Source organism: Pyxicephalus adspersus, chromosome 11, assembly GCF_032062135.1.
Source record: "Pyxicephalus adspersus chromosome 11, UCB_Pads_2.0, whole genome shotgun sequence".
Classification (NCBI taxonomy): Eukaryota; Metazoa; Chordata; class Amphibia; order Anura; family Pyxicephalidae; genus Pyxicephalus; species Pyxicephalus adspersus.
Genome location: NC_092868.1, coordinates 46,025,764 through 46,052,851, shown reverse-complemented (window position 1 = coordinate 46,052,851; position 27,088 = coordinate 46,025,764). Strand labels below are relative to the sequence as shown.

Below are 27,088 nucleotides of genomic sequence, written 5' to 3'. Positions count from 1 at the left end.
GGTATATGTCCCAACACCAGAACAGCCACACACACACACATAGAGGTATATTTCTAAACAATTTTTTCTAATGATTAATTCATGGAAAGTGAATTAAATCAATCTGTGTGTATCCAGATGGGCGAATGGACTTTTAATGTACTTAAACTATTGCTGGTTTGATAGTGGGTGTTATTCCCAATTTGTCCTCTAGTTGGCTCTGTGTTTGTTTTTATTTACAGTGAAAAGAATTTTTTTGTGATTGAAAATGAACACAGCATCACCTGATGAACAAATTGATGAACAAAAATTTTTTTTTTTTTTTTGTATGTTTACCATGGCTACTCAAAGTGGACCTAAACTCTCAAACCAAGTCACCGGGAGGTACTAATTCACAAAAGAGACATTGTGTCTCTTTTGTCACAAAAAAAAAACAAAGCCATGGGTCATGGTGGCCTTTAGTTTAAGCTCTATACTGTAGGACACATGCACCCTGTAATGTGAATCTCAGATCCGTGTCCATCCAATGACTGAAGCGGATCGCCACTGAGCTTGCAGCGAGGATGCAGCCATGATTTTGGACCTATAATCGCTGCAGGGTGGCTGCACACAGGTAAGCATGTGTCATAATCACAGGTATTCTGTGCATACTTTCTGATTATGGCAGAAGCTCACCAGCCACTGAGTTTAGTTCCACTTTAATACCAGTACTATAAAGCCCACACGTCTATCTCTAGTTATCTTTAAAGTACATATGTCTATCTCGGTTCACACAGAATAAAACTAGCACCTTGATTGAAAGACCCAATATGAAAATAATAAATATACACCATATTCTTTATATTTTGGCAGAATCTTTTTAATCTTGGAAAATATTAGTTGGAATAGGAGACAAACATGAATATTCGGGGAGCATACAAACCTCATGCGAATAGGACCTATGTAGTATTCACATCCAGGAGTCAGTCCTGCAACATATCATTGTAGAAAGCTGAACATAACACCGATTTGGTTCAATTGTGGGTAAAAACCGCACATTTCACACTGAACTCATAAAATAAGCTAAGCTCCAGTCAAATATTAATTAGCAGTTCCTAGTATTTCCCCCTAAATCAAGCACAGCAAAGATTTAATGTTAATTTTAGGGGGTAAAGATTAGGCATAAATATGTCTGCTGGGTGGGTCAGAAATTACGTACATATTCGTCATTAGGTTATTACCAGCATATAACTTTTGCTGGGGGAAGGAGTGCAGAATGGCAGACTGGACTTGAGCTTTAAAGTGAGCAGTGATGTAAAAAATGTCCTAAATGCAAAAAATGTCCACAAGGCATCATCATTTTTTTTGCTGTTGATTCCTTGTGCAGAGTTTGTTCATGTGCCAATCCAGATGCCAAATTATGAAAACTTAGGATTCTCATATTTTGGCCTCCTAAGTGTCCATGCTGAGGGCTTGACATGGGTCATACAGGCATCTAGTAACAAGGGATGTTGATTGGGTGTATGTGGGGTAAATACAGTTAGTTATAGTTAAGGGACTTGGGGTAAGGTACATGAAAAGCAATATAGGGCACCTTGGGGGTTCATTCTTTTCAGGGGAACATGGGTCTATGTACATAAAACCCAGCACAGGTTCACTTTAAAGAGCCCAAGCACATCGAATAATATCATAATAGATGTTTTGATCATCTTTTAAAAATCATATTTATTATACTCAAGTTTTGTTTTTTTTACTTTTTTTTTAGTCTTTAGAAGATCTTGAAGACCAGAAGAGGAAGAAGAAGAAAGAGAAGATGGGCTTCGGGTCTATTTCCAGAGTCTTTGCACGGGGTAAACAAAGGAAATCCTTAGACCCCGGTTTGTTTGATGGTACCACCCCTGACTATTACATAGAGGAGGATGCGGACTGGTGATTAGCCGTGGATCAGGCATATTCCACATGTGTACATGTGAGAGGGTGTATGTACCCGTTTACAGAACCAAGTCAAGTGAGCCTTTTACTCTGTCGGGTCATGAGGATTTTTTTTTTTTTAAATTGACGCATCGCCGATTTTTTTAATTGATGTAAATAATAGAGAATGAGATGTGTGTACAAATGTTCATTGTCTGTTTAGCGATGCTGGCGTATTGTAAAAATTGTCTTTACTGGATTTTATTTTGTAAGGTTTATTTTGTTGGTTTATGTTAATTTTTGTGTTTTTGTTTTTTTTTTTTTCCTTTTTTGAAACTTGAAAAACTGCTGTGTATTTTGTAAATAGGAAGAGAAAACCCTGTGCACTTTGTGCTTGTAGTGTCTTGTCCTGAACGCTGTTTTCTTGAGCCCATGGTGTGACGCATTCTGTACTTTGAGACGTTTCGAGTGACATTATCCTGTTACAGGGGTGTGCCAGCGTTTTGTACAAAATTATATACAGAAACTTTATTCGGAAAGTCCGCCAGACTTTCCTGGATGAAGTGTAAGAACGTACCTGTTTCTTGGGCATTTTGGAGGCAGCCATTTTTATTGTCATAACCTATGACGCCCCACATGACCCAATGTGGGCCGAGCCTGTGATTGGTTTTTTTTTGGCCAAAGGGCCAACTAAAGATAATCAAATGAGGCAGAAAATATTCCCCTTCCCCCCTACGCCTTGTCAGCTGTATTCTGAATATTGTTAAATCATCAAGAACGTTGCCTCCGAAGAAAAGATGGCTGCCGCCATAGAACGTGAGTGACAGGTGCACTTTAACCTTTTAATGCCTGCCAGACAAAGTTTTGTTTCACTTCTATCCTTTGTTTTGTAATTTTTTTTATTTATTTGCATAAATGCACAAAGTTGTTATATCTAAATTATAAAGTAAAATATTGAAGTTCTATTTTTCCTAGAGGATGAAGGTATGTTTATATCCTGTGTTCGGACATCGCTGTCCCTCCCTGTCAGTATCACAGAGGTCGCGTGGGCTCTGTCACGTTTTTAATGCAGCTCAACCAAAATCGCGCTGATAACTTCAACATAGATCATTCTAACGTTCACCCGGTCACGTCTTCCAGTCTGCACCCTTTTTTCACATATCTTCATTTTTAAGAACTGTATTGCGTTACTATAATGTTTATTTACGGCACAATTTCATTCATTTTATGGCATTAACAAGAAACCGTGAGCTTATGAAAAGCATAGTAGTTGGTAACAGCCAGTTAGATTTTACTTGTCCACCTGTAAAAATTGAATTTTGATGGGTTGCTTACTTGCGTTATTGCTTGTTAGTATGTGAGCCATTTGCTGGCAGCCATTTTGAGCCTTTTGTATGAAGTGTTAGGGGGTCAGCTAAGTTATTTCTTGAAAAAAAACATTGACAGTGCTTCTTTCTGACAATTCATACAGTGACAGACTAAGCCCTTATTTATATCCATGTTCTAAAGAAGAAAGTGCCTCGCTTTGTGTTCCCTATTGCAACCAGTCAAATTGTTTCTTTTATCCTCCATATTGGACAACCGAAAACACTAATCCTTTTGGTGGCTGTAAACGGTACAGACGGTCTCAAACTTGCCACACATTTTACTGTCTTGAATGTACAACCAGTGCAGATTTTAGTAGGCCCTGTTACCTCATTATTATGGGTGAGTCTGTAAGGGCCCCTTTACTACATGTGTGTTTTCATGCTTTTTGGACTGTCAATGTCACTGTCAATAGCGTAATACACAAAAAACTAAATTTGTGGTGCATTGGCAGCTATAAGTGTTGAGGTACCTTCCAAAAGGAAAAGTATGGCAACCCACTTTGCGCTTTGCATAGGCGTGAATCCAGCATCCTGGGAATTGTACTATTTTATTTTTATTTTTTCATACTTTTTCCCCAGATTTTGTTATTTGATGGCCGTTGGACAATTGGCACACTTTTTGTTGAAGTCCTATGTGCATCCTTAGTACAGAGAATGTACAGTAACTATAGCAACCAATAATTTGGCCTTTTACCAAAGTCAGACCAGTATAAGAGTGATGGTAACTGGTGGCTCGTGCGCTTGCCGTTTTACGCACAGGCAGTCACAAAGCATGAGTACATACAAAAAACACTTCATGAATGTTTGGCTCTACTTCAGTCACTGGCTGCAAGCAAAATGGCTGCTTTCCATTTTGCGACAACAACATTTTCTCTTACTGTTACCACATACTGGCAAAAGATATTTCTGTCTTAATCCTCAAAATCACCTAGATTGCCCATAGCAACCCATCAAACTTTGGCCTTGTTCTGTTATAACTAGCCCGGTTCTTTCAGACCCTTTTGGTAACTGAGGCCTAGTATGTTTACAAAGCACGAGATTATCGGTATCCTATAAAATGTCACTTTGTTTGTTTTATCCATTCACCATATCATTCTTTTTGTTTTTTTTAATGTGTACACGATTCTGTATAAATCCACTTTGCACAGATCAGAAAAGAACCATCTGTATTTATTGGCATCCCATGTTCTCTTTTGAAATTCAGTCATTCCAGGCCATGCAGCCGCGGCTGGCAGATGCATGAATAGGTCTTTGTTTGGGCATTTTATTTTTTAATCAAAGAGCCTTGTATATCAAAACATGAAAATTGGAGTCTTGTACTTGTTGCCCATAGCAGCCAAATGCGTTCATTTTCATTTGATTATTGAAAGTAGAAAAAAAAACACATGGTTGCTATAGGTCACCAAAGCTCTTTTTTTTCCCAACACTGATATATAAGGGTCAAAATTCTCTGTGCAAGTAACTGTAATTTAATGTTGTGTTTTGATTTGTTTTTTTTGGCCTTTCTATTAACACTTAGAAAAGTTGGGTACAAAATGCTGCCGTTTTTGTTTTTTTTTTTTACTTGTTTTATCTTTTTCTTGTCATTGCAAACAAAAAACCGAATGTCAACCTCTGAAAAATGTAAACATTTGATAACGTTAGATGGTATTTTTGAATTTAGTGCACCCTATTTGAAAGGGATATAAATATATATATATAAATATAGTCTTAAAATTATAAATCTTGTTACTTGTTAAAATGATGTGAGTGTGATCACTGGCAAACAGTGGCTTACGAGTGTCTGTCCTTGATCAAAAATGCAGCCGCCATTTTGTCTGTTGACAAGTATTACATAGAATGCAGCTCCTTTCATTCGTTAGGGCTTGGTGAGAGCGCAGCGTTGTCACCAGGATGTAGCGAATGCATAGGCTAAAAGTTGCGTCCACCAATATGGCCACTTCTTTATTCATCGGGGACAGCGCTTGTTAAAAAACGTCAGAGCTTTTTAAAGGGATCTGTCTGGCAAGGGACGGCCTGCGGGCTTCTCTGTCCAGGCGAAATGTTTTATAAAGCTTTTTTTTTTTTTTTTTTCCTGTGTTTTATTTTTTTATGAAAGCTCATGGTTTAGTATTTTTCATTACATGCTAGGAAATAATTCTAAAAACAAATGTTACTAAGAAGATGGATCTATTTAAGAGAGTGAAATATACATAGTTTAAAATGATTGGTATCATTAGTTTTAATTATGCCTGCCTCAGCGCGGGTAAATTCTAAAGGCATGGAGGCAAAAATGAAAAATAAAGCTTATTTTAAAATATTGCAGATTGTGCTGTGATTTTTTTTTGGGGGTGAATGGGGAAGTCTTGGAGGTGCATGCCATCATTGTACAAGCCATTGATAACTTATTAAAAATTGCCTTTCTGTTGCAGTATAATGGTATACAAAAACAAAATAGGCAACCTAAAGCTAATGGCAGTGATTTACTAAAGGTATTTAGGCTGTTCACCTAACAACATGAATTTTCCTCTTGCAAGGGATAATTTACCTAGCTTAGTGATTGATTTACGGATGATTTACTTTACACAGAATACCCAATTTCCTGCACATAATTGAATGGTTGAAGTCTTACTAAACTCAGTGATATATACCATGCAATTCATTTAGCTATGTATACAGCCTAAATTACTTTACTAAATGAACCCCATTATGTTCATTCATTGTACAGAACTCCACTAGAAATGTTGCCTTCTGCATTCATGATGGTTCACGGTTTTATCTAAAAGTCTGACAGAAGCTTTAGGTCAAGTTATATCTGTCCCCTTCAACGAGAGTTTTATGTTCGGCATATCTTTTATAAGCCTTTTCACACTTGAAAAGACAACATCTTCTGTCCATTAACAGCATCTTTAGGTCAATTTAACCCATTTGCTGCATGTTGAACCACGCACGCACCCACTCCTATTCAACCTAAGGGAGTAGTTGGTAACTACTTGTGCATGTAGTTCCATGTAGGTGCGTATGCATTGCCGCAAGGTTGCGGCATGTTTCCGGAAGCTTCTGGCCATGTGGTTGCCTATTCTCCTCTGGAAAAAAGAACCTCACTGCATCTCAAATGCATTGACTTGAGGTGAGTTTGCTGCTCTTGGGTGCATAACACAGATTGCTATTCCTTCCTACAGATCTGCTAACTGCGGGTATATAGACTGCGTCTGAAGGATACGTTATTGGCCAAAGATGTCACTTTGGGTGTACGTTTTAGGTCAGTTGGTATTAGGACATGAAGGTACAAGGAAAGCACACCACAGTAGCAGATGAGAGCACATGGAAAAGATGTGATATATTTTGGCATATTTAGGTTTTAAAAGTTTAAACTATAGTTAAGATTCATCCAAACATTAATACACAAACATTGGGGTTTTACTGACATATATTATGAACCACCAAATTAAAAAGTTCTTTTTATATAACTTATTGAAAACAGCTTATCTTAAAAACATTTCAAACAGTTCCTGATATATAGTTCACATATATTAAACAGACAATACATTACAAATTTATTAAAAACATTTTGTTCTGTGTTAGTTATACCCATCCTCCATGTTGTTTAATTCACATTAGGGATTACCTAATGTGTTTCATTTCTATACAGCAAACTTCTTCAGGAATTTTACAGGGTAAATGGAAATTGTTTTTGGATCCACAGCGAGAGCAACCAGAACACCAAATAAGTGCATCATATATGAAATTCGGTGGCCAGGATAAAATCATATCAAGCGAAGAATCGCTCATATGCATCTGCCTGTACTTTACACCCTCCATCACATAGCTCTCACCACCCCCCCCCCCCCCCCCCCCCCCCCCGCCTGTAAAATTCAGGTCCAAGATATTTGTGCATGCCAAGACGCATCAGGAAAGTCGGGGAACAGTCAAAAGTCCTCATCTGCATTATGGTACAGGGTTAGTGACTCCAAATTAAGCGATCAATGGCCACTGCCAAGTCTTAGGAAAGGTTTTCTTTCTTTTATGTCACAAAGGGTCCGAGGTTAGTGGATCCTCGTAAATTTTAGACAGGGTCTGCAGTCTTCCATATTGTTCCTTGGACTTAGTAAGACATTCCTGGAATGTTTTCTATTATCCTCTCATACTTCCAGTGACCCTCCTTCCTGTGGTTTGCCTTGATTTGGTCCCCTGGAGTCACATTAACTGCTAATAAATAAAGTAACATTGGTCTGTGGCTTTTATCTGAAAATCTATTATTTTCTGTAACCCAGCAGAGCACACAGAGCTCTTACTCTGCCAGGTCGTTACAGCTGAGGTTTGTAAATAGTTGTCTGAGTTATACATTTCCCACGCACCCTGAGATTGTTTCCATCTATCGCTGCAAAGTATGTTTCCTATTTCCATGCATGTCAAGAATGGAGAACAGATGAACACTTTCCCGGTACGAATGTATGTGTGTGAATATATACACTGATCAGCCAAAACATTAACACCATCCTTAGCTGAAGTGAATAATATTGATTGTCCCTTTCCACTGGCACCTGTCAAGATGTGGGATATATTGGACAGCAGAAACAGTCAGTACGTAAATTCAACTTCTCCAAAACAGCAGGTCTTATGGAGTGTTCCTGGTATGCAGTGGTGGACACCTATCAAATTGGGCCCAATGAAAGACAACCCTTGAACCGGCAATAAGATTCTGCACCCTATTTATTGCATGGGGTGGTATGACACCATCTGATTCAATCTCTCAAAGCTTAGCACACATTGCTAACATTATATATTAATGCTGGCCATTTGTGAAAGGTGTCTGAACATGAATGAGGATGTGTAGTCACAGACCAGTTACAATGCCCATGCTGACCCCTGTTTGCTGCTGAAGGACTGAAATAAGGTGGCCTGGATGAATCAGGTTGCATTATTTGCCACGACATGGCAGCAGTATACAGTAAAGAATAAAGGATCAGCCACAAACCGAGATACAACAGAACATCTCTAAAGGTTGAGGTCCAATCCTCAACTGGTCATATCTGTTGTGGTATATGGGGGCCCTTCACAATAATAGGCAGGTAGTTTTATCCCCTAGGACTGGTATGTACCCTGATTTTATCAGTGCAGTGGTGATTGTAGTAAAATGATGTTCTCATCAATGAAATAATACTTCTTTACTGTTCAGCCTTAGCCCAGGCAAGTCCTAAGCTAGGTTTTCTTGCTCAACTGCAGTGTAGCCTCCAAAGAGGTCTCCAGTATTGTAGTATCAGATTTACTGTGGTTAGTACAAATATTTCTTATACAATATATGTATTTCAGTTGTGTGTCTGTTTGCCTGGGTGCAGCTCTATAAAAATAATATATTTTTCAGTGAGTATTTTGCTTTTGCATGAACATTTTGGAAGAAATATAATATCCTATAAAGTTTAAGACTTGTAGCAGGAAATGAAGCTTCACTTTTTACTGTTATGGAGTCTGAATAGCCATTACACAAAATGTGTTTTATTCCCAATATTGAATCCTCCCCCATTCACTACTTTTGGCTAGACGCTGCTATGAAGGTAAAGGCAACATTCATTTATTTAGTGAATATACTAACAGATACTAACAGGAGTTTTTGTAGTAGAGCAGAACAACATTCAATTGTCATTCAATTTTATAATAAAAAAACAAAACTTTAGGCGTCTATTTCTTTTCACAGTTTTGTAGATAGTCCTCTTTTTTGCTCCAAGTGTCTTCTCCCATTTCCCTGCATACTGACTTCCACCCAAAGAGCATTGGAAGCTGTAGCAGGGATCTGGACCCTACCTAATATACTGTCTGATGGGCTATCAGTATCCAACCTACTTTTTCCCATCTGTGGCATTCTGGACCTCTACTTTTCATGTTTACTTTTACTTACTTTCTGATTTGTTCTCAATGTGTGGGCATTTCCTAGGATGGTCTTCATACAAATGCAGTCTATCATAATGTTTATTTCACACAGATTTCAGCTACATACACTCGATGGAGTTGCAAAGCAGTTGAGTTGTTCTTCCTGTGCTAACCATATGCCTGCACAGACACGGTACAACGGAGCTGAGGTTTGTTTATTATGCTGTCAGTAGTCACAGAGGAGGACTAATAGGAAAAAAAAATAGTGAAAAATATTTAGAAGATGAGTACAGCATGGGAGGGGGGGGTGTAAAGCAAATTTTAGGCTTTGCCTAGTTTATAAAATATTTTAAATTGTACTAACCTTAAAGCCATCTTCCTCCTGTGGGGTGCTTAACACACTTACGGACATAATCCAAGTGAGTGATGCATGAACCATTTATTGCGAACACTTAATCTGCCCCCCCGTGACAGCTACAATTAGTCAGAATTTAGAGTATTGTCTAGTTGGAAAATCTATGTGCAGGGTGGGATGGAGAATGAGTGTCCAGGACGCCTCCACCTGCCATCTTTGAAGATGACCTGTCATGAGAGATGTATGATAGATGCTTTCCTACTCTAAATTTAAACTTACCTGTTTTGCTGGCAAAACTGGCTTTACATTAAGGTATTGATCCACAGGAAATCTGAGAAAAGATAAAAATTCTGCTTACTTATTCTGGGTTAGTGAACTAAAGTATATTATAGTATATTAAAAAGACACACTTTCCCATCTAGGCAGTCCAGCCAAGCAATGTCACCATTCACCATCAGAGGGTTAGGAGAATTCCTAACAAGAACATGAGCCAATGCAGGATAAAAAGGAGAACCCTGTTGTGTTTAAGAGCAAATATGCCCCATTCCCTGAACAATGGCTAAAAAGGAAGGCACAGCAGAGTGTAACTCTTGATTTTCCACCTCCCTTTTCCATAGAACAGAAAACCCTGTGTGTACAGTGCTCGACATTCATACAACACTAGAAATGATCACAAAAGATTGTTTCCATTGACAATCATCTGATGTCCATTGGACATACAGTGAGGGAAAGAAGTATTTGATCCCCTGCTGATTTTGTACGTTTGCCCTCTGACAAAGAAATGACCAGTCTATAATTGTAATGGTAGGTTTATTGTAGGTGTGCGAAACAGAATAACTACAAAAGAACCCTCAAAAACCCAGTGCTAAAAAGTCAGAGTTTGATGTGCATTGTAATTAGTGAAATAAGTATTTGATCCCCTATCAACCAGTCTTGAGACTGGCTAGGCCACTCCAGGACCTTCATGTGCTTCTTCTTGAGCCACTCCTTTGTTGCCTTGGCCGTGTGTTTTGGGTCATTGTCATGCTGGAATACCCATCCACGACCCATTTTCAATGCCCTGGCTGAAGGGAAGGAGGTGCTCACCCAAGATTTGACAGTACATGGCCCCGTCAATTGTCCTTTTGATGCGGTGAAGGTGTCCTGTCCCCTTAGCAGAAAAACACCCCCAAAGCATAATGTGTCCACTTCCATGTTTGAAGGTGGGGATGGTGTTCTTGGGGTCATAGGCAGCATTCCTCCACCTCCAAACACGGCGACTTGAGGTAATACCAAAAAGCTCAATTTAGGTCTCATCTGACCACAACACTTTCACCCGGTTCTTCTCTGGATCATTCAGATGTTCATTGGCAAACTGCAGACAGCCCTGTACATGTGATGTCTTGAGCAGGGGGACCTTGCGGGCTCTGCAAGATTTCAGGCCTTCACGGCGCAGTGTGTTACCAATTGTTTTCTTGGTGACTATAGTCCCAGCTGCCCCGAGATCATTGACAAGTTCCCTCCGTGTAGTTCTCTGCTGCTTCGTCACTGTTTTCATGATCATTGCAACTCAGAGGGGAGATCTTGCATGGAGCCCCAGACTGAGGGAGATTGACATTTATTTTGTGTTTCTTCCATTTGCAAATTATTGCGCCAACTGTTGTCACCTTCTCACCAAGCTGCTTGGCGATAGTCTTGTAGCCCAGTCCAGCTTTGTGTAGGTCTACAATCTTGTCTCTGACATCCTTAGACAGCTCTTTGGTCTTGGCCATGGTTGTTAGTTTGGAATCTGACTGATTGCTTCTGTGAACAGGTGTCTTTTATAAAGGTACTGTAACAAGCTTGGATTAGGAGCACTCCCTTACAGAGGGTGCTCCTAATCTCAGCTCATTACCTGCATACAGTGAAGACACCTGGGAGCCTGAAATTTTGCTGGTTGATAGGGGATCAAATACTTATTTCCCTCGCATTTTCAATGCGCATCAAGCTCTGACTTTTGTACCCTGGGTTTTTGAGGGTTCTTTTATTGTTATTGTCTCTCACAGCTACAATAAACCTACCAATACAATTATAGACTGGTCATTTCTTCAGAGGGCAAACGTACAAAATCAGCAGGGGATCAAATACTTCTTTCCCTCACTGTATGTATGAGGATTTACACAAAAGATATCCATGCATCCATCTCTCCAGGTCCTTCGCCTTCCACGGCACCAGTCACTCCATTCAAGTTTTTTTTTTTTAATATAATTTTTTGTTCATAACATAAATTTACCTAAATATTTACTTTAAGTATGTTGGGTATAGGTCCGCTTTAATGCTTGCACTCTTTTTGCTTTCGTTTCTTTAAGTTTAGAGATCAGGGAGAAAACAATGACTCCGGTAGGCCACTTTGTCTCACTAGTCCTAGAACTTGCCCCCACTGACACTATCCTGGTGTCTCACGTTCTCCTACTTTCTGTGATTTAGTTGTGCTCGTTCAGGCATGTAATTAAATCGTAACTACTTAATGTCACCCAAGAGCCGCGTTACACCAGTCCTGCTCTGCAACATGAAAAACACCAACAATTAGAAAAATGCTCATTCCTGTGCAGAACTTGGAATTGATGATCTTATGTCTTTTATACAGTAATGTTGCACAGACATATTGAAACCTTCATATCAGTCCCTGCAGTCAGGTTTACAGTCTAGGTATATATAAACGGTGCTGTGAGCATAATACATTTTTTTTTTAAGTTGGGAGATGGGAAGACATGTTGCAGTGTCCCAGACCAATAATCAATTTTAAATGTTAGAAATGTACCAAACTGCTAAAACAGAAATGCAATACACAGCAGCTGACCCCTTCCTAACTATTGTGGCTGCATTTCTTTCTTTTTACCCAGTAATCTAACCAGTAATATATGTCCTGTGGCAAAACTTACCATACTGTATCTATGGAAGGACAGAGAATATTGTTCAGTGTACAGAAAGTTGGGACAACAGACAGAAGAATTATAGAACAACAGATTTTATTAGGATCAAAAGGTATATAGAAAGTGCCCTTCACCTGAAAAAAAAAATAATAAAACAAATGCAGCCACTACATCTAAGTGCTGGTAAACTACAATACTTTACATTTATGGTTCTTAAATTGCACTTTTCCCAGTCCTAATTGTATATCTTTTTATAAAACTTGACATGGTTCTTGGTGGATGTAAATGGCATTGTACAATCAGATTGCTTGGAATCCTTAACCATAAAGCCATTAAACTTTTTTCCTAATTCCAGCTTACCCTGAAAGTCTGTAGTTACCTTTTTGAAAATGGTAGCTGACAGGCAAAGATGTACCAAATCATACTACCCCATGATGGAGGGAAAGGCACAGAGACCAGATGTGCCCCCAGTCAAATGTATTCTTCCGTTGAAGGCTTGGATCTAATTGGTAGCTGTTAGAAATGTTCTATTGTTGGCACTCCAATATATCAAGCTTTCAGTATGGAAAAGCCAGCAATCAGTCTGCAATGAATCCATCAATATGAGAGTGTAAGAGGTTCCTATGTCACCACATTGCTAAGAAAAGAAAGAAAACTGGAGTGATGCTGATCCCTGCAAAAAAAGAATAAATATTTACCTTTTCAGCTGCCCAAGCCACCAAACATTTCTTCATTCATTGTAATTCACCGTCTAAGGTCCAAAATCCAAATTCTCAGAACCAATCCCTATAGCACTTACTGGTTCCTCCCATAACAAAATTGAACACATTCATGATGTAAAGACCATCAACAGATTGAAAGATAGATGTGGTAGACATGAGTTACTGGCCTTTCTAGAAGTTTGGGTCACCCAGATAATTTAGGGAGATTGGTCCCAATGATTAGAGAGACATTTGGCGGCACATGAGATGGAAAAAATTGGGCCCTGGCCTAATACATGATGGAGGTCCTAAATGCAAATTCCAGCTCCCTGCAACCCCTGCCATTTTATCATTTGGGGCCCTGGAAATGATGGGGACCCTGGTCATTGCCAAATTTGCCCACCCCCTAAACCTATCCCTGGGCACAGGTAGGATGTTTAAAGCTTTATTTTAATTTGCAGATGACTGAAGAATAACACATCTGGAGATAAAAATATGTACTGTAGACTGCTATTGCTGGCCTTCTGAAGATGTTCCTTTAAGATATATACAGGAAAACCTCTCTAAAAAACTTCTGTCCTGTCCATTAGAATTTTCATTGGCCTTTCTGAACCACACCTGTACTTTGAGGAGTATATTCTCAGCAATAGCTCAAAGTGCCAAATGCCTGGCTATCCTCGGCTTCAGTCTCTAACCTGAACATATACAATGTACAAGGAGTCAACAAAGAACGTCTGATCTTCATATTTATCCAGTAAGATCCCTGGGGCTGCACAGCAAGCAATTTCAGAAAAACTCAACAATGGCGGTCCATGTATTTTACTATAAAATATCTCCAGAAAAGCTTTCGTAAGCCTACAATTTCTAAGCCTACATGCAAGAACTGCAGGAGCACTCTTACGTGGGAAAGTGAATGCAATGGAATGTATAATTCTAGCAAGGTACAGAATCCTTCACATATATATCAGTGAGTGGGTTTATAAGCTGGTTCAGGAATCAGTCCAGACTTTTATTATTGAGGATTTATTAGTTCTATATACTGTATTTTATTATCTTAGTATGGACACACAATAAGCATAACCCTCCTAGGCATTTATTACTCTGACATGCAGTTAAAATTAAAAAATGTATAGCAGGTTTTAGAACAAGCATAAATTTGTAATTCCTATAAAAATATTTACAGTCAAGTGTATTTTATGATTAGCGAATTCTGTAAAATCAACAGAAATAGAATATTAATGCTGATGATTAAACAGGAGTCTGAAAACATCCACTGAGACCATTGTATGCAATGAGTTTACATTTTCCTCCATCATTTGAGTTTATTTATTTTCCTCCATCAAGGAAGACCCTTTATGTGTCTGTGATTTAATCGTATGTGCCTGGTCTGATGATTGTATAGGGCAAAAAAAAAAAAGAAAAAGACAGGTCTTTTGGTACTAAGAATCCTAAAAATTATAGAAATGTATTAATTAATTCATGGGGACAAATAGTCTCAACTATACAGAGTTCTCCTGTGCTAGAAGTTTTGCTAACACTGTTTGCTTAGAGAGAATAAATCATAAAGTTTGTGGTCAGTTTGTACAAATTTAGTCAGTTACAATGAAGAGAGTAGAAAGAACTTAGTCCCGACACGTTTCGCCCAAAAAGGGCTTCCTCAGGGGATTCAAGATTCGATATGCTGGAATAACATATATAATATACATATAAGTACCATATAATACATACATATGCTTTTAGCGATTGTTACATTCACACTGCATGTCCATGGTCAAAAAAAGAAATAAGAAAAAACTTACTTTCATCTGCCGGTTTATGATTTAGGAGGCAACAGGACAGGATTGTATTCAAAAACTGATGGGGGATAGCGGCTTCCAATAGGAGGTCACTGGGCATACCAAAGGGTCCAGCTCTATCTAGCGGCTTCACCCCTTCTTGTACAGCACATGTTCAGTTTAGTGTAATGTTCTGAAGAAGTAGATAATCTCGTACAATCCCTGCTGAATTAGGACTGTCAACATGAGGATTCTGCAGCCGCTGCTGGTATATTCGTATGGAATCTCCAAATCTTGGATTTGATCTCATTTGGTAGCCATCGACCACTATGCAGACTCAATCACAGTCACAACTTTTCCAATTAAAGTGAATTAGAACAATTTTTTCCCACACCTGTTGTGGCCTGAAGATCTGCACTTCGGCCAAAGCTGCATGCAAATCTTGTTGCCCAGTGCAGTTTGTTAACCACACAACGGCAATATTTTACAGCCATGAGCTATCAGACATGACGTTTCAGTCTAAGGATCTGAAAGGGAACTAAAGTTTACTAATTTGTGATTTTTTGGGGGGACACCCAGATACAGTCAATCAATGCTGAGGCTTTTACATGTACGGGTAGTCACCTGGTTACACATGAGATAGGGAATGTAGGTTTGTTCTTAAGTTGAATTTGTATGTAAGTTGGAACATGTACATTATTTTAATGAATGCAATTAGGACAGATGTTTGTCTCAACATATTATTAGGAAGTGTGGTGTCAGTTACTGCATAAAATCCTCTCTGTGAGTTAATCACAAACAAAGCAAAAAAAACTTTATGGAGCCTAGATATTTATTAACTTCTGGAGTAAGCTGTGCTTTGATATACAAAAAGAAACAATTGCAGAGTTTGTCTTGGCCATTAAAGAGTTACTAGATGTTACAGATCAGCTCAGCTCTTAGGATCACCCACAACCTCAGCTGTGTTTAGCAAAAGAATTGTTCTGTAAGTTATGCAAACCACCCCCTCCACCCATCAAGCCTCCATCATGCACACAAGCAGTCCTGGGGACTACCTGTATTATGTTCATAGTGGATCCACAAATTCAGTTACAAACTGTACAACTACTCTGTCTATATCACACCACACCCCCAGATCCACAGATCCCAGGACCACAGCAGTTGTACCAAGCTCTGTTCCATACTGGACCCCTAAGTTTGGATATTTAATATATCAGTCACACTCAGCTCTGTGCCATGCTGGGCCCCATATCAGCTGTTACTGATCACAAGATTTGCAAATAGGCTTTTCTTGGTAATGTTTAGGGGTTACAATAACTGATCTTCTATAGCACAGCACTCTCTCTAAGTTTCTAATGTTGATAATGTAACATTCAGAAATGGACAGAAAATCACAAAAACTTCCAGCTGGACAGAGCTGAGAATGATTTAAAATTATACAAGTGATTTCCAGAGCTGTTCCCAGCCCACCAGGCTCCACTTATAATTAAAATATCATATTAGGGCTGTACTGGTATGTTAATAACATTGTATTACAACATTTTTTGTACCACATTGAGATAAGACATCTGTTATCCATGTAACAAGATGTAATCATCATTCATTGAAAGTAACCACAAAAGCAGAGTGAATGATTCCTTTCTTTTTAAAAAGAAAAAAAAAACAGTATAGGGAGACAGACATCTATATGGTAATGCAAATTACAGCCAATATGTGTTTAGTTTGAAAAATCCATGAAAGTGATGCAGTTTATATAATGTAGCCCAACTGGTTGTCTTTTTAAAAACTGGCCACGAGATGGCGCTAAAGCTCAATGGTTGAACAACGCTGAATGTCTATGTGTGCCATGGCATGCAGCCTAAACCAAGTTAATAAACCAGAGCAGACTGAAATCATTTGTTGTATAACAAGGAAAAAGCAATAAAGAATTCACAAGCTATAAATCATCTCAATTTTAAGGGGATGTCTCTTCATTTACTGTGATATTAACAATTTTGCCTGACATAAAGTGAAGGAGGAACACAGACAGAAAAAATAATCCTGTTTTTGTGATTTAGTAAAGCAGGAGAAGGCTAGAACATTTGCCAAGTTTGACTTTCTTTATAGGTCCCTTAGGGCCTGATGGTGATACAGTTTAGTAATGTATTTTGTCAGCATGCTGCAAGAAGGGCCATTGCTCTGTGTGTGAGTGCAAGCAGTGGTCTCTCTGCAGAGATCTGGCATGCCCCTACTGCATCAAACCTATAGCCCTACAATCAGCAAAGCTCACATGTATGGAAAGTACCGGTAAGGGCCCTTTTGGACCTAAAGTGTGAAACTGCATGGCTGGCAGCTCCTGGCCGCACAGTAAACTGCACCACGGGCTACCAGATTTGCACCGAGCTGTAGCTGCAATGCAATTCTTTAAAGAACAACTGCACAGCCAAAAGCATAAAGCATATCAACTTTCGGAACTGCACCCCAATCTGCTGCAATCCCTTGTAAAAAAAAAAAATTCTGGCCCCTATAATTTAACTAAGTAGGAAAAGTTGGGACCATGCTAAAGTCCAAAACAGAATGCTACAGCTCACCATGGATCTGAAATATCCTCTTAGCACAACAAGTGGCAATATTATAATAAACAAAATAAAAGCCAATAAACAAAGAAATATTATATTATATTAAACAAAAAAAAATTATAATAAACAAAATAAAAGCCAATAAACAAAGAATTATTATCATATTATATTAAACAAAATAAAATTATAATAAACAAAATAAAAGCCAATAAACAAAGAATTTTTATAATATAATATTAAACAAAAAAAAATAATAAACAAAATAAAAGCCAATAAAAAAAAGAAATGCACTAAGCAATCTGTTTATATTTTATGTGTTTAGATACATATTGATACATTTATATAAATAAAAGTAACATGAACATTATATACCTGTAGTAATTGTATTATACAACTTTACATGTGTGTTTTTTGATTCAGATCTGATTTACATTTTAGTCTTTAGAAGTTTGTCAAGAGGGAATTGAATTTATATAGCATCCAATCAGAATGGATCTTTGATCTGATAGGGAAATCTGATTGGTGGACTTTGCACCTTATTGCTGTTTGGAGCATTTACAAGGAGGATTTATATGGAAGGAGATTTTTTTTTCCTAATTACCAATATTTAATCTAATTTTTCACCAGCCGCTACTAAAACTGCAACATTGGTTACAGTATTTTTTAAAAAATATATCAAACCTATTCAATAAATAGGTGCGCACAGACTATCTGAGGGCTAGGCTGGGTTATTCATGGCACAGAGTTTACTCAGGAGCTATGAGTCACCCAGGAATAAAAGCCACAGGTTCCTAGCTTACCTTTATTTACATATGAAACACACCTGTTTAAAGCGGAACTAAACCTAAAATGGTAATTACAAGTAGCAGAGAGATATTTATGGCAGAATAAACTCTATGGGCTCCATTTATAAATCAGGGAATCTGACATTCCCTCAAACATTCCCCTGTGGGAATCAACCCCATAAAACAAGAAAAAAGTTAACTTCATGTATACCAACAATTGTTTAGGATACAAAAAATGATATTCACTAAGCATTTATATGGTTTACCAGTGATTTGTGATGAATTCATAATTACATACACAACTTTGCCAGGTTATAGAGAATAAAAACGTGAAAATTCAAAGTACAAAGTCCGCTGTGTTTATTTTGTGATCATAAATCTCTTATTCTTGGTGCCAGGACAATGAGGAAATCTCCTGTAAGGAATTACTTCCTCTTGGCTGAATATAGAGGTGTGTAAGTTATAAGACACCTGTAGTAGGGGGTGGCTGGAAGAAAGTCACTGCTTTTTAGGTTATTATAAATATTAAACTGTATTTATATGGCACCAACATATTATGCAGCTCTGTACAATAAATGGGGGTTGCAAATGACAGACAGATCCAGACAGTGACACAGGAGGAGGAGAGGATCCTGCCCAGAAGAGCTTACAATCTAAGAGGTTATGTATGTATTTACACCCAGCTACATCATCACTGGGTCTCTGTGCTTCTCTATTAATTGCAGGCAGAATGTGGTAGGTGGTTGGAGCATTCTGAAAATAGCAGACCGCTCTAGATAATGCCCTTGTGTGATGCTGAGGCTCCATGATTGAAAGAAAGCCATTGAATGGAAGGGGTGGGCCAGGGACAGTCAGGTGGAGGAGGAAAGAGTTAGATGATGATGGACGTTTTTCAGCCAGGTAATGAGTTTGGGGGCCAGGTATCTGACTCTGGGGGCCACACGTCCTGGAGCCTGTAGTTTCTACTTCCTATAATTACGTTTCTCAACCTTTTTACCCCTAAGAAACTCCTGCTGGAAGCATTTATTTGGAGGTCAATGGGAAAATGCCCCTTACATTGATGATAAGTGGGAAGACTGCTCCTTACATTGGTGGTCAGTGAGAAGAATGCCCCTTACATTGATGATAAGTGGGAAGAATGCCCGTTACATTGTTGTACAGTGAGAAGACTGCCCCTTATGTTGATGGTCAGTGTGTAGAATGCCCCTTACATTGGTAGTGAGTGGACTATACCTTTCATTGGTGGCCAGTGTGTAGAATGCTTTTTATATTGGTGGCTGTTGTAAAAAATAGCCCTAACAGTGGTGATTAGTACAAAGAATTACCCTCACATTGGGGATCTGGGGGAGAAATGCCCCTTATGTTGGTGGTCAGTGGGTAGAATGGGCTTTAAATTGGTGATCAGTGGGAAGTATGCCCTTTAATTCAGTGGCCAGTGGGCAGAATGCCCTTTACATTGGTGGTTGTTTGGAAGAAGACCTCTTTTATCAGTGATCAGTAATAAGAATCCCCTTACATCACTGGTTAATGGGAAGAATGGCCCTTACATTGGTGGTCAATGCAAGGAATGCCATCTTGCATCGGTGAACATTGGGAAAACTGCCCCTGGTGATCACGCAGTTTGCTCTGCCAAGTGGTATTAGCCCCAGGACCTATGCACGTACCATGAAATAGGAGGTTCATGGCCACAGCTCAAGGAACCCCAAATTCCACAGAACCATGATGGCTGCTTTACACTAATTATATTTGATATTCCAGATTTAAAACTGATGATTGGGAGAAACATCTGACATTTTTATATCAGACTTCCTGTATGCGAGAGGCAGGAAAGGTTTGAGAATTCCTCTCCCGCATTAGGGGTTCTCAGATCACCATGTTAATAATAGTGGAGTAATAAACCTCCAGCGTAGTGCCTACTAGTGGCAGTTTGTATTTTATAAAAGCCAAAAAGTGCTGCAAATAATTATAAAAACTCTGCCTTTATTGGGGGAGTGACCTCCACCCCCTTCTGAGCCAATAACATGAAGAAACCCCACCCATGAGGTGCAGATTGTGGCGAACTTGCTCCTACAAAACAATAATTTACACCCCACCTCTTGCCAAATTAAGTAAAAATCAAAACTAATGTCAAGTTCAGGATGTTTGTGTCCTCATAAGAAAGATTCATCCCCACTTCCTTTCTGGTGACACCAAGACAAACGTTAAGAGGGTGTCACTGGGACATGAAGTAAAAGTAAATCTTCCCAATGGGAATTCTCATATTTTATAGATTTCAAATTTGATCCATGTGAGTCTAATACACAAATCCCACAAGATCTAATTCTTTCCCATGGGGGTCATCATTTCCCTCACTTCCTGTCCAAATGCCATGTGTCAGACAGAACAGGAAGAGAAAAGAATTCCCCACTATGGGGACACAGCTTCTAACCGGTTGTAGGAAACTACTGCAAGCATAAATATTTCAAAAGATTAGAAACATTTTACATCACCACACTGAGAAATCCTAATCGTAACCTGACCTGATTGTCACAATGAATCCGACCGTATTCACATAACTTCAGCTGTCTCATATTTCACCACACCCAGAGCTACAAACAACGTTTAACCCAGACTTATGCAATCCATCGATTTATACCGGATGTGGTATTTTTAAAATAGAAGAAAACTTAAATAGTTCACTTCTTTACCTAACATAAAACATATTTAATTTATAAACATTCAAAAATATTGTACTGAACCTTTACTACACTATATAGCACGGTGCTTTTTATATATCAACAGGCAATATTGTGTTAGGTTCCCTTAGGCCGGGTTCACATGAATGTGGCAATGCTATTGTGCATTCTTTGCACGGGGGACAGGCAGGCTATACATTTCAATGGGAAGCACATTGATTGTAATAGTTTATATTTGCAATGCTTGTTGCATGCGGTACCATGGGTGGCATTGCAATGCACTGCAAGTGGGCTAACAATGTGCCATTCAGAATGAAATTAAAGTTCCACTTTGAAAGTTTATGATCAGGCAAGTGAACAGGAGATGTCCCCTCTGCAATAAAACATTTTTACCTGCCTAATAGCTCAGTGCACCTGCGTGGGCACTACATCCAGCCCAGCCAGTCAATTTGGCCAAAGATTGCAACCCGTTATAGGAGAAGAAAGAAGATGGCGGCACCCATGATGGAACAGGGACAGGTGAGCATTTAAAAAAAAATTGTGATCAGACAGGTAAGGATATTTTAATGCAGAAAGTAAATTTCCTATCTCGTGTGAAATAAAGGACCTTCCTGATCACAATTTTGTAAAAGTTCCACTTTAAACCAAACCCAATATTCACTGCAATATAGCCCATATTGGTACGCCACCTACCCCTTCACCAACTGGCTTTCTTTTTTAAGCTCTTGAATTTAGACGTATGAAATACCAAATGTCCAAAAGTAGTCAAACTGAATAGGCTGCCTTGACCAAACGTGATAAAATGCTGCATGCAACATCCAGCATTTGTTGCCAAAATGTTGCAAGTTATCTTTTTTTCTTCACTATAGGATATTACAATAAACAGTGTGATATATGCTCACCTGCTGTTGTACTGCACTGGGAAACACTTTTTGCTTGCTACTGCTAGTAAAAACATTTTATGGGTCAATTTGTGTTTATTGAAAATTATAAAAAGAAAATGTACAATACAAGGAATGTAATCTTAGTACAGCAGGATATAAATTATTCAAAAGGTGTGTAATACAAGAAATCCAATCATAGTATATCAATTTGTACAACATTTGATAGTAAAAGAAGATCAGTTAAATGTTTTCAAACATAGAAAACAGGGGGGAGGGAGACGAAGTGTAACCAATCGAGGCCTTATACAATACAGAAAATATCGGGAAGCGGGAACAGAATGGGTCAGGGGGACGGGCATGGGGAGGATATGGGTACAAAACCCATGGAGGGGTGCTTTGGTTTCTTAGTAAAAAAACATTTTAAATGCAGTCCAGTTAAAGACCTGGTTTAGCAGCAGACCGTTCTAAGACGCTGCATTAAAGCGTACCTAAATTCATAATTTTTACTTTACATAGAAGGGTAGACAACCCTTTTATTTAAACATTTTGTTTGTTAGTGTTTTTTTTAAGTGCAACACCCTAGGCGATCAGGAATGAATGAGAGCGCAGAGCCTTCCGGAATACCGACGTCACGCATCCCGGGAGACTCTTGGCTGCTCCGAGCATCTTGGGCATGCACAGAATGAGCCCTTTCATCAATAGGGGGAAAATTGCCGATCTTGCGCATGCACAGTGCGATTGGCAAGTTTTTTTCCCAATCTTCATCACCCAATCTCCTGCCTGCGCAGTGCAGAAAAAAGAGAGAAGAAGAAGTTGGTGCCTGGGGCTTCCTCTACGTCGCCCAAAGACAGATACCAGGATGACGCAAAATGGAACTGAGGGTAAGTGTGATTTTATTGTTTTTGGTTAGTTTTGGGTTTACTTCCACTTTAACCCCCTAGCGGTATTCCCCAGTATGACTCGGGATAAAAAATACACGCAAAAAGCGGTAATCCCAAGTCACACTCTAAAACAGGTCGCTAAAAACAATAAAAACCCCACCTGCCTTGTCCCTTTGGCATCCCCCAGCATCCTGCTTATCCGTCCAGGTCCTCGGGACACGTCCTCCTTCTTCGATCTTCTTCCGGCGACTGCAGAGACGTTCTCCGGGGTTTCCCAGTGACGTTGGTGCATACGTCGGTACGGGCGAGAGGCGCGACGGGAAATTCAAACAATTTTGTTTGGGATTCAATACAAAATAACTATATTGAGTCCAATACAAAGAAATCTTTATAATATATATACCGTATATAAATATATTATATATATATAAAACACATGCTACCATGCTACTGTAGTTATATTACAGGTTTCATTATTTTTTTTAACAGATTTTTGTTTTTTTAATAAAAGTTTATTATTAAATGTATTAAATATTGAACATATTTCGGTGAGTTATGTCTAAGAATTATAAGCCTACAATATAAACTAAATTTCCATGCAAAAAAATGTAACGCTTTTTGCATGAAAATGCAGAAAGAATTAAAACGCCAGGGGCTTAAGTATTGCAAAAACCACCACAACCATCATACACGCACAGGGATTTCAATTGCTTTCAATTCATTTTAATGATAACCAGGGCTTTGGGCCGGCTGGTAATGGTGCACAGCTGTGAACTTCAGTGGTTCTGCTGTAAAAAAAGAAAATGCCCATTTGAACTACTTTTAATGCAATGCACATTAACATTTATATAAAGTGCAATGCATCAGGGCACCATTCTCTTGAAAGGTCTTTTCAAAAAGTATCTATGGAATGACTATGCAATGATTGCTCTTTATGCTCTCTGTCCCTGGAGTGCTAATCTCCCAGCTGCATGAGTCAAGCTTTAGGACCTGGGGCAGTCCCAGCAGGTTCCCTCCCAGTTCCTGAAAGCAGGGCGGTGTGAGCAGCTCACACACCTTCCCAGTGTCTACTCTGCTCTCCAGATCTTCCCATGTGAGATTGTTATAGAGGAACTACCTGGGGTATTCAGAATGGCCTCAAGGTGAGCTGGACAAGGTAAGCCAAAAGTTGTTTTAGAAAAGTCCTTCTACAGGCTGGAGGAGTAACTTCAATCATCTGATGGCCAGGCTACAGAGAACTCTGCTGCTACAATGTATCCTCTGTAATCTATACATTTATTTTTGGGAAGAACCTTGACTGTTTGAGGTTAATCAGGGGTGCAGGTAGTAAGATCACACCCAAGCGGCTCCATAGGGAATAGAGATGGGGGGTGCAGGATGTCCAAATATCTTCCCAAGAATGCAGCTTTCATATATAAGTTATACATTGTTCGGAGCCAAGATTAATTGGAACCATATAGCTGTACAGGGTATGGAATTGTGTGACTGCACAAAGCGCCATCCTTGCAGCAGCTACTTCTTAAAGTGAACCTGTATGTTGACCACTGTCTAACAGGCAGCTAGTACTAACCTGAAAATACCCATAACACCAAACTTTTGGCAATAAGGACAGCACAGTGGTTTGCGCTCTGGCCTGTGCAGCGCTGGGTCCCAGGTTCGAGTCCCGTCCGGAACGTTATCTGCATGGAGTTTGCAGGTTCTCCTCGTGTTTGCATTGGTTTCCTCCTACATCCCAAAAACATGCAGTTAGGTTGATTACCCCCCAAAAATTGCCTTAGGTGGTATTAATGACATATGGCTATGGTAGGGACAATAGATTGTGAGCCCCTTTGAGGGACAGCTAGTGACACGACTATGGACTTTGTACATTGCTGCGTAATATGATGGCGCTATATAAATACTGTATAATATTATTAAGGACAATTTGTAGGTCAAGCGACACAACCTTGTCACATCTATGATTTGTGGATTATAAAAAATAATACACAGCAAATGATTGGTAAAACCAATTTTGCAACAATGTTTCCTTTATTTCAGCTAAACCAATGGAATAATTGGAGGCTGGATGAAGATAAATAATGCATTTGATATGGAGGTGGTAATGTCAGCGCAAAAGAGGGTCAACTGGGCAGAAAAGAAGGATTTGGAGGTTGGCAGATATGTGCACCCATTGCTCCCATTGGTGTGTGGGTGACCGGACCCTTATGGGGGGTGTTGGGAAAGCAAGTGAATGCTTATAGCCACCCTTGTAAAGTAAAGTTGTTGCTTTGTCTAGTATAAGCTTAGGCTAGGTTCATGTCTGTAACCAAATAAATTATTGATCACGTGTATCCAAGGCCACACGGTAGGATTAGCAATTCAGGTTATTATCATAGTCTGCGTCCCCGGTGGGGTGATTCACCCCCAATTTTGTTCTGTGACCTAGATCACAAGGATTGAAAAAAAAAAGAGAAAATCCAGTCAAATGGGAATAAAGGAAAAGTGACAGCTTAGAGGGCATTTCCCTTAGCATGGAGGATTTTCCTCTCACTTCCTGTTGGTATAGGGTAGGAAGTAAAGGAGAATGTCTTTAAAACGACACAGATGTCAAACAGAAACTCAGACGGGTTTTAACCCTTCGGTACTCAGCCCAAAAGAGATTTTTTTGGCTGATATTTATTTTAAGAGGAAACTTTATTAGAAAAAAAACTTGAGTTATCAACAAGAAAAAAAAAAAAAAACTTTAGCAAACTATTGAAAAATTGTTTCTCCGTATTTAAAAAAATTGTGATTTCTAAATGAGAAGGTTTGCATGTGTGATATTCACCTAAGAATTCTGGGTTGGGGGGGAAAAAAGAAAATTAGCAGTATCTGCACCCTTTAGGTGTGGATGAATCTTAGAAGGTTGCAGGATCTGCCTGTAGTATGACCTCCCAGTGACTGCAGCCAATCACACGTACTTTATAATAGGAATTACAGAATTTCTTCTTGAAAGCAAAATTCTGATTGGTCAGCATAGGCTACAATTTTGGAAATGGCTCTTTGCACCGCTCCATATCAAAAAGGAATGTGTATTGCCCCACCATCCAATGATACTTTTCTCATTTCTGAGAGTAGCCACAATTATTTTTAGAGTTATTAGAAAATTCTAGTCTATGAAAATGAATCAAAAGGAGATTGCCTGAGATGAATATTAATAAACAGTATTTATATAGCACCAACATATTACGCAGTGCTGTACATTAAATAGGAATTGCAATAGACAGATACAGACAGTGACACAGAGGACCCTGCCCAGAAGAGCTTACAATCTAATAGAGATGCTGCATAGAGCGTCTTGGTGTGGCAACTGCACCACTGGCAAACACCTGCCTAAGGTTTTAATGTAAATCAGGGCAACTCCTGCAGTGCCACTTCAAGGCAGTCTGATACAGTCATAGTAAATACAAAATTTGGACCAACAAGAATGCTTAAACTTGTCTATTGTATATCTCCCTCCTATTGTGTCCTACTTCCCCAACCTCCTAGATTGTAGGCTCTTCGGGGCAGGGTCCTCTCCTCCTGTGTCACTGTCTATATTAGTCTGTCATTTGCAACCCCCATTTTAATGTACAGCGCTGCGTAATATGTTGGTGCTATATAAATCCTGTTTATTAATAATAATAATAATTTTTATAGTATAGAGGAGGAATTTAATTGGCTGCTATGAGCAGCTTTGATGTCTTTTGCTCCTATTTTTAGCCAAGTCTCCTATAACTGCAGTTTCATTACTATTCTTCAGCTCCTGTCCTGTGGCATGCTGGGACTTTTAGTTCCTTGGCAGCTGTCCCGAATGACTTAGCTGTGTTGTAAAGTAGCACAAAGCTGGCTCAGTTCCCCTTCCCTGTCCTTCTGTCTTTGTTTTAGTCTTACGTCACTTGTGTCTGGTAAATGCCAGGCTTGCTGGGGGTGAAATCATGATTGACCTGTTGTAATGGCCAGTGCTGGGTTTTTTATGTGAATTCCTAAAATACTTCAGAGAAAAGTCATTTGTTAGGATGCAGTGCCAGATCTTTAGCATCTCACAGATCTTATCATTTAAATACAGCACGGTTTGAGAATGAGATGATGCTAGAATCTGGGCTGTCATGGTGATCCTTATGCTTCATTGCTTTCAGATAATTTATGGATGGCTTTGTGTGCACACTTGCATGCTCCATGCCTGTGATAAGAACTGAAAAAGAAGGGTTAGGCAACTAGCATTTCCGGAAGAGGCATTACAGGTTAAATTTAATGGCAATATTTCTTGAGAAAAGCATTTTTATCACCATTGCTCAGGATTCCTTCTGCTAATGTTAGGTGCCTGAATTTCATACTGACTTTGTCTTCATTTACTCCTCCTTTCCTGATGCTGTTGTTCAAAAAAGCTCAAAGTTCCAAAGCCTAAAGGGCCAATGTAATGGCCAGGTAAGTAGCATTTTCAGAAAGAAGCCATGATCTTTATATACAGTATATTTTCAATAGGTTTTATGTAGTAGCAAA

At 39.0% G+C, this 27,088-nt stretch overlaps 2 protein-coding genes across 7 annotated transcripts in view; both read left to right on the top strand.

The window, feature by feature from the left end:
* The window catches only part of KAZN (kazrin, periplakin interacting protein), a 323,763-nt gene extending 318,228 nt beyond the window's left edge, over positions 1–5,535 (top strand). For 4 of the 6 annotated variants that reach the window (XM_072427300.1, XM_072427301.1, XM_072427302.1 and 1 more), the window contains one exon: positions 1,724–5,535. In XM_072427300.1, the coding sequence (XP_072283401.1) occupies positions 1,724–1,891 (168 nt within the window). In that variant the 3' untranslated portion in view covers positions 1,892–5,535. The remainder of the gene's footprint in view (positions 1–1,723) is intronic. The other 2 variants (XM_072427303.1, XM_072427306.1) reach the window with 2 other exon arrangements.
* Positions 5,536–23,605: 18,070 nt separating this feature from the next.
* Positions 23,606–27,088, top strand: part of TMEM51 (transmembrane protein 51) — a 32,127-nt gene continuing 28,644 nt past the window's right edge. Inside the window, exon 1 of the mRNA XM_072427369.1 lies at positions 23,606–23,744. The gene's annotated coding sequence lies outside the window, so the exon portion shown is untranslated. The remainder of the gene's footprint in view (positions 23,745–27,088) is intronic.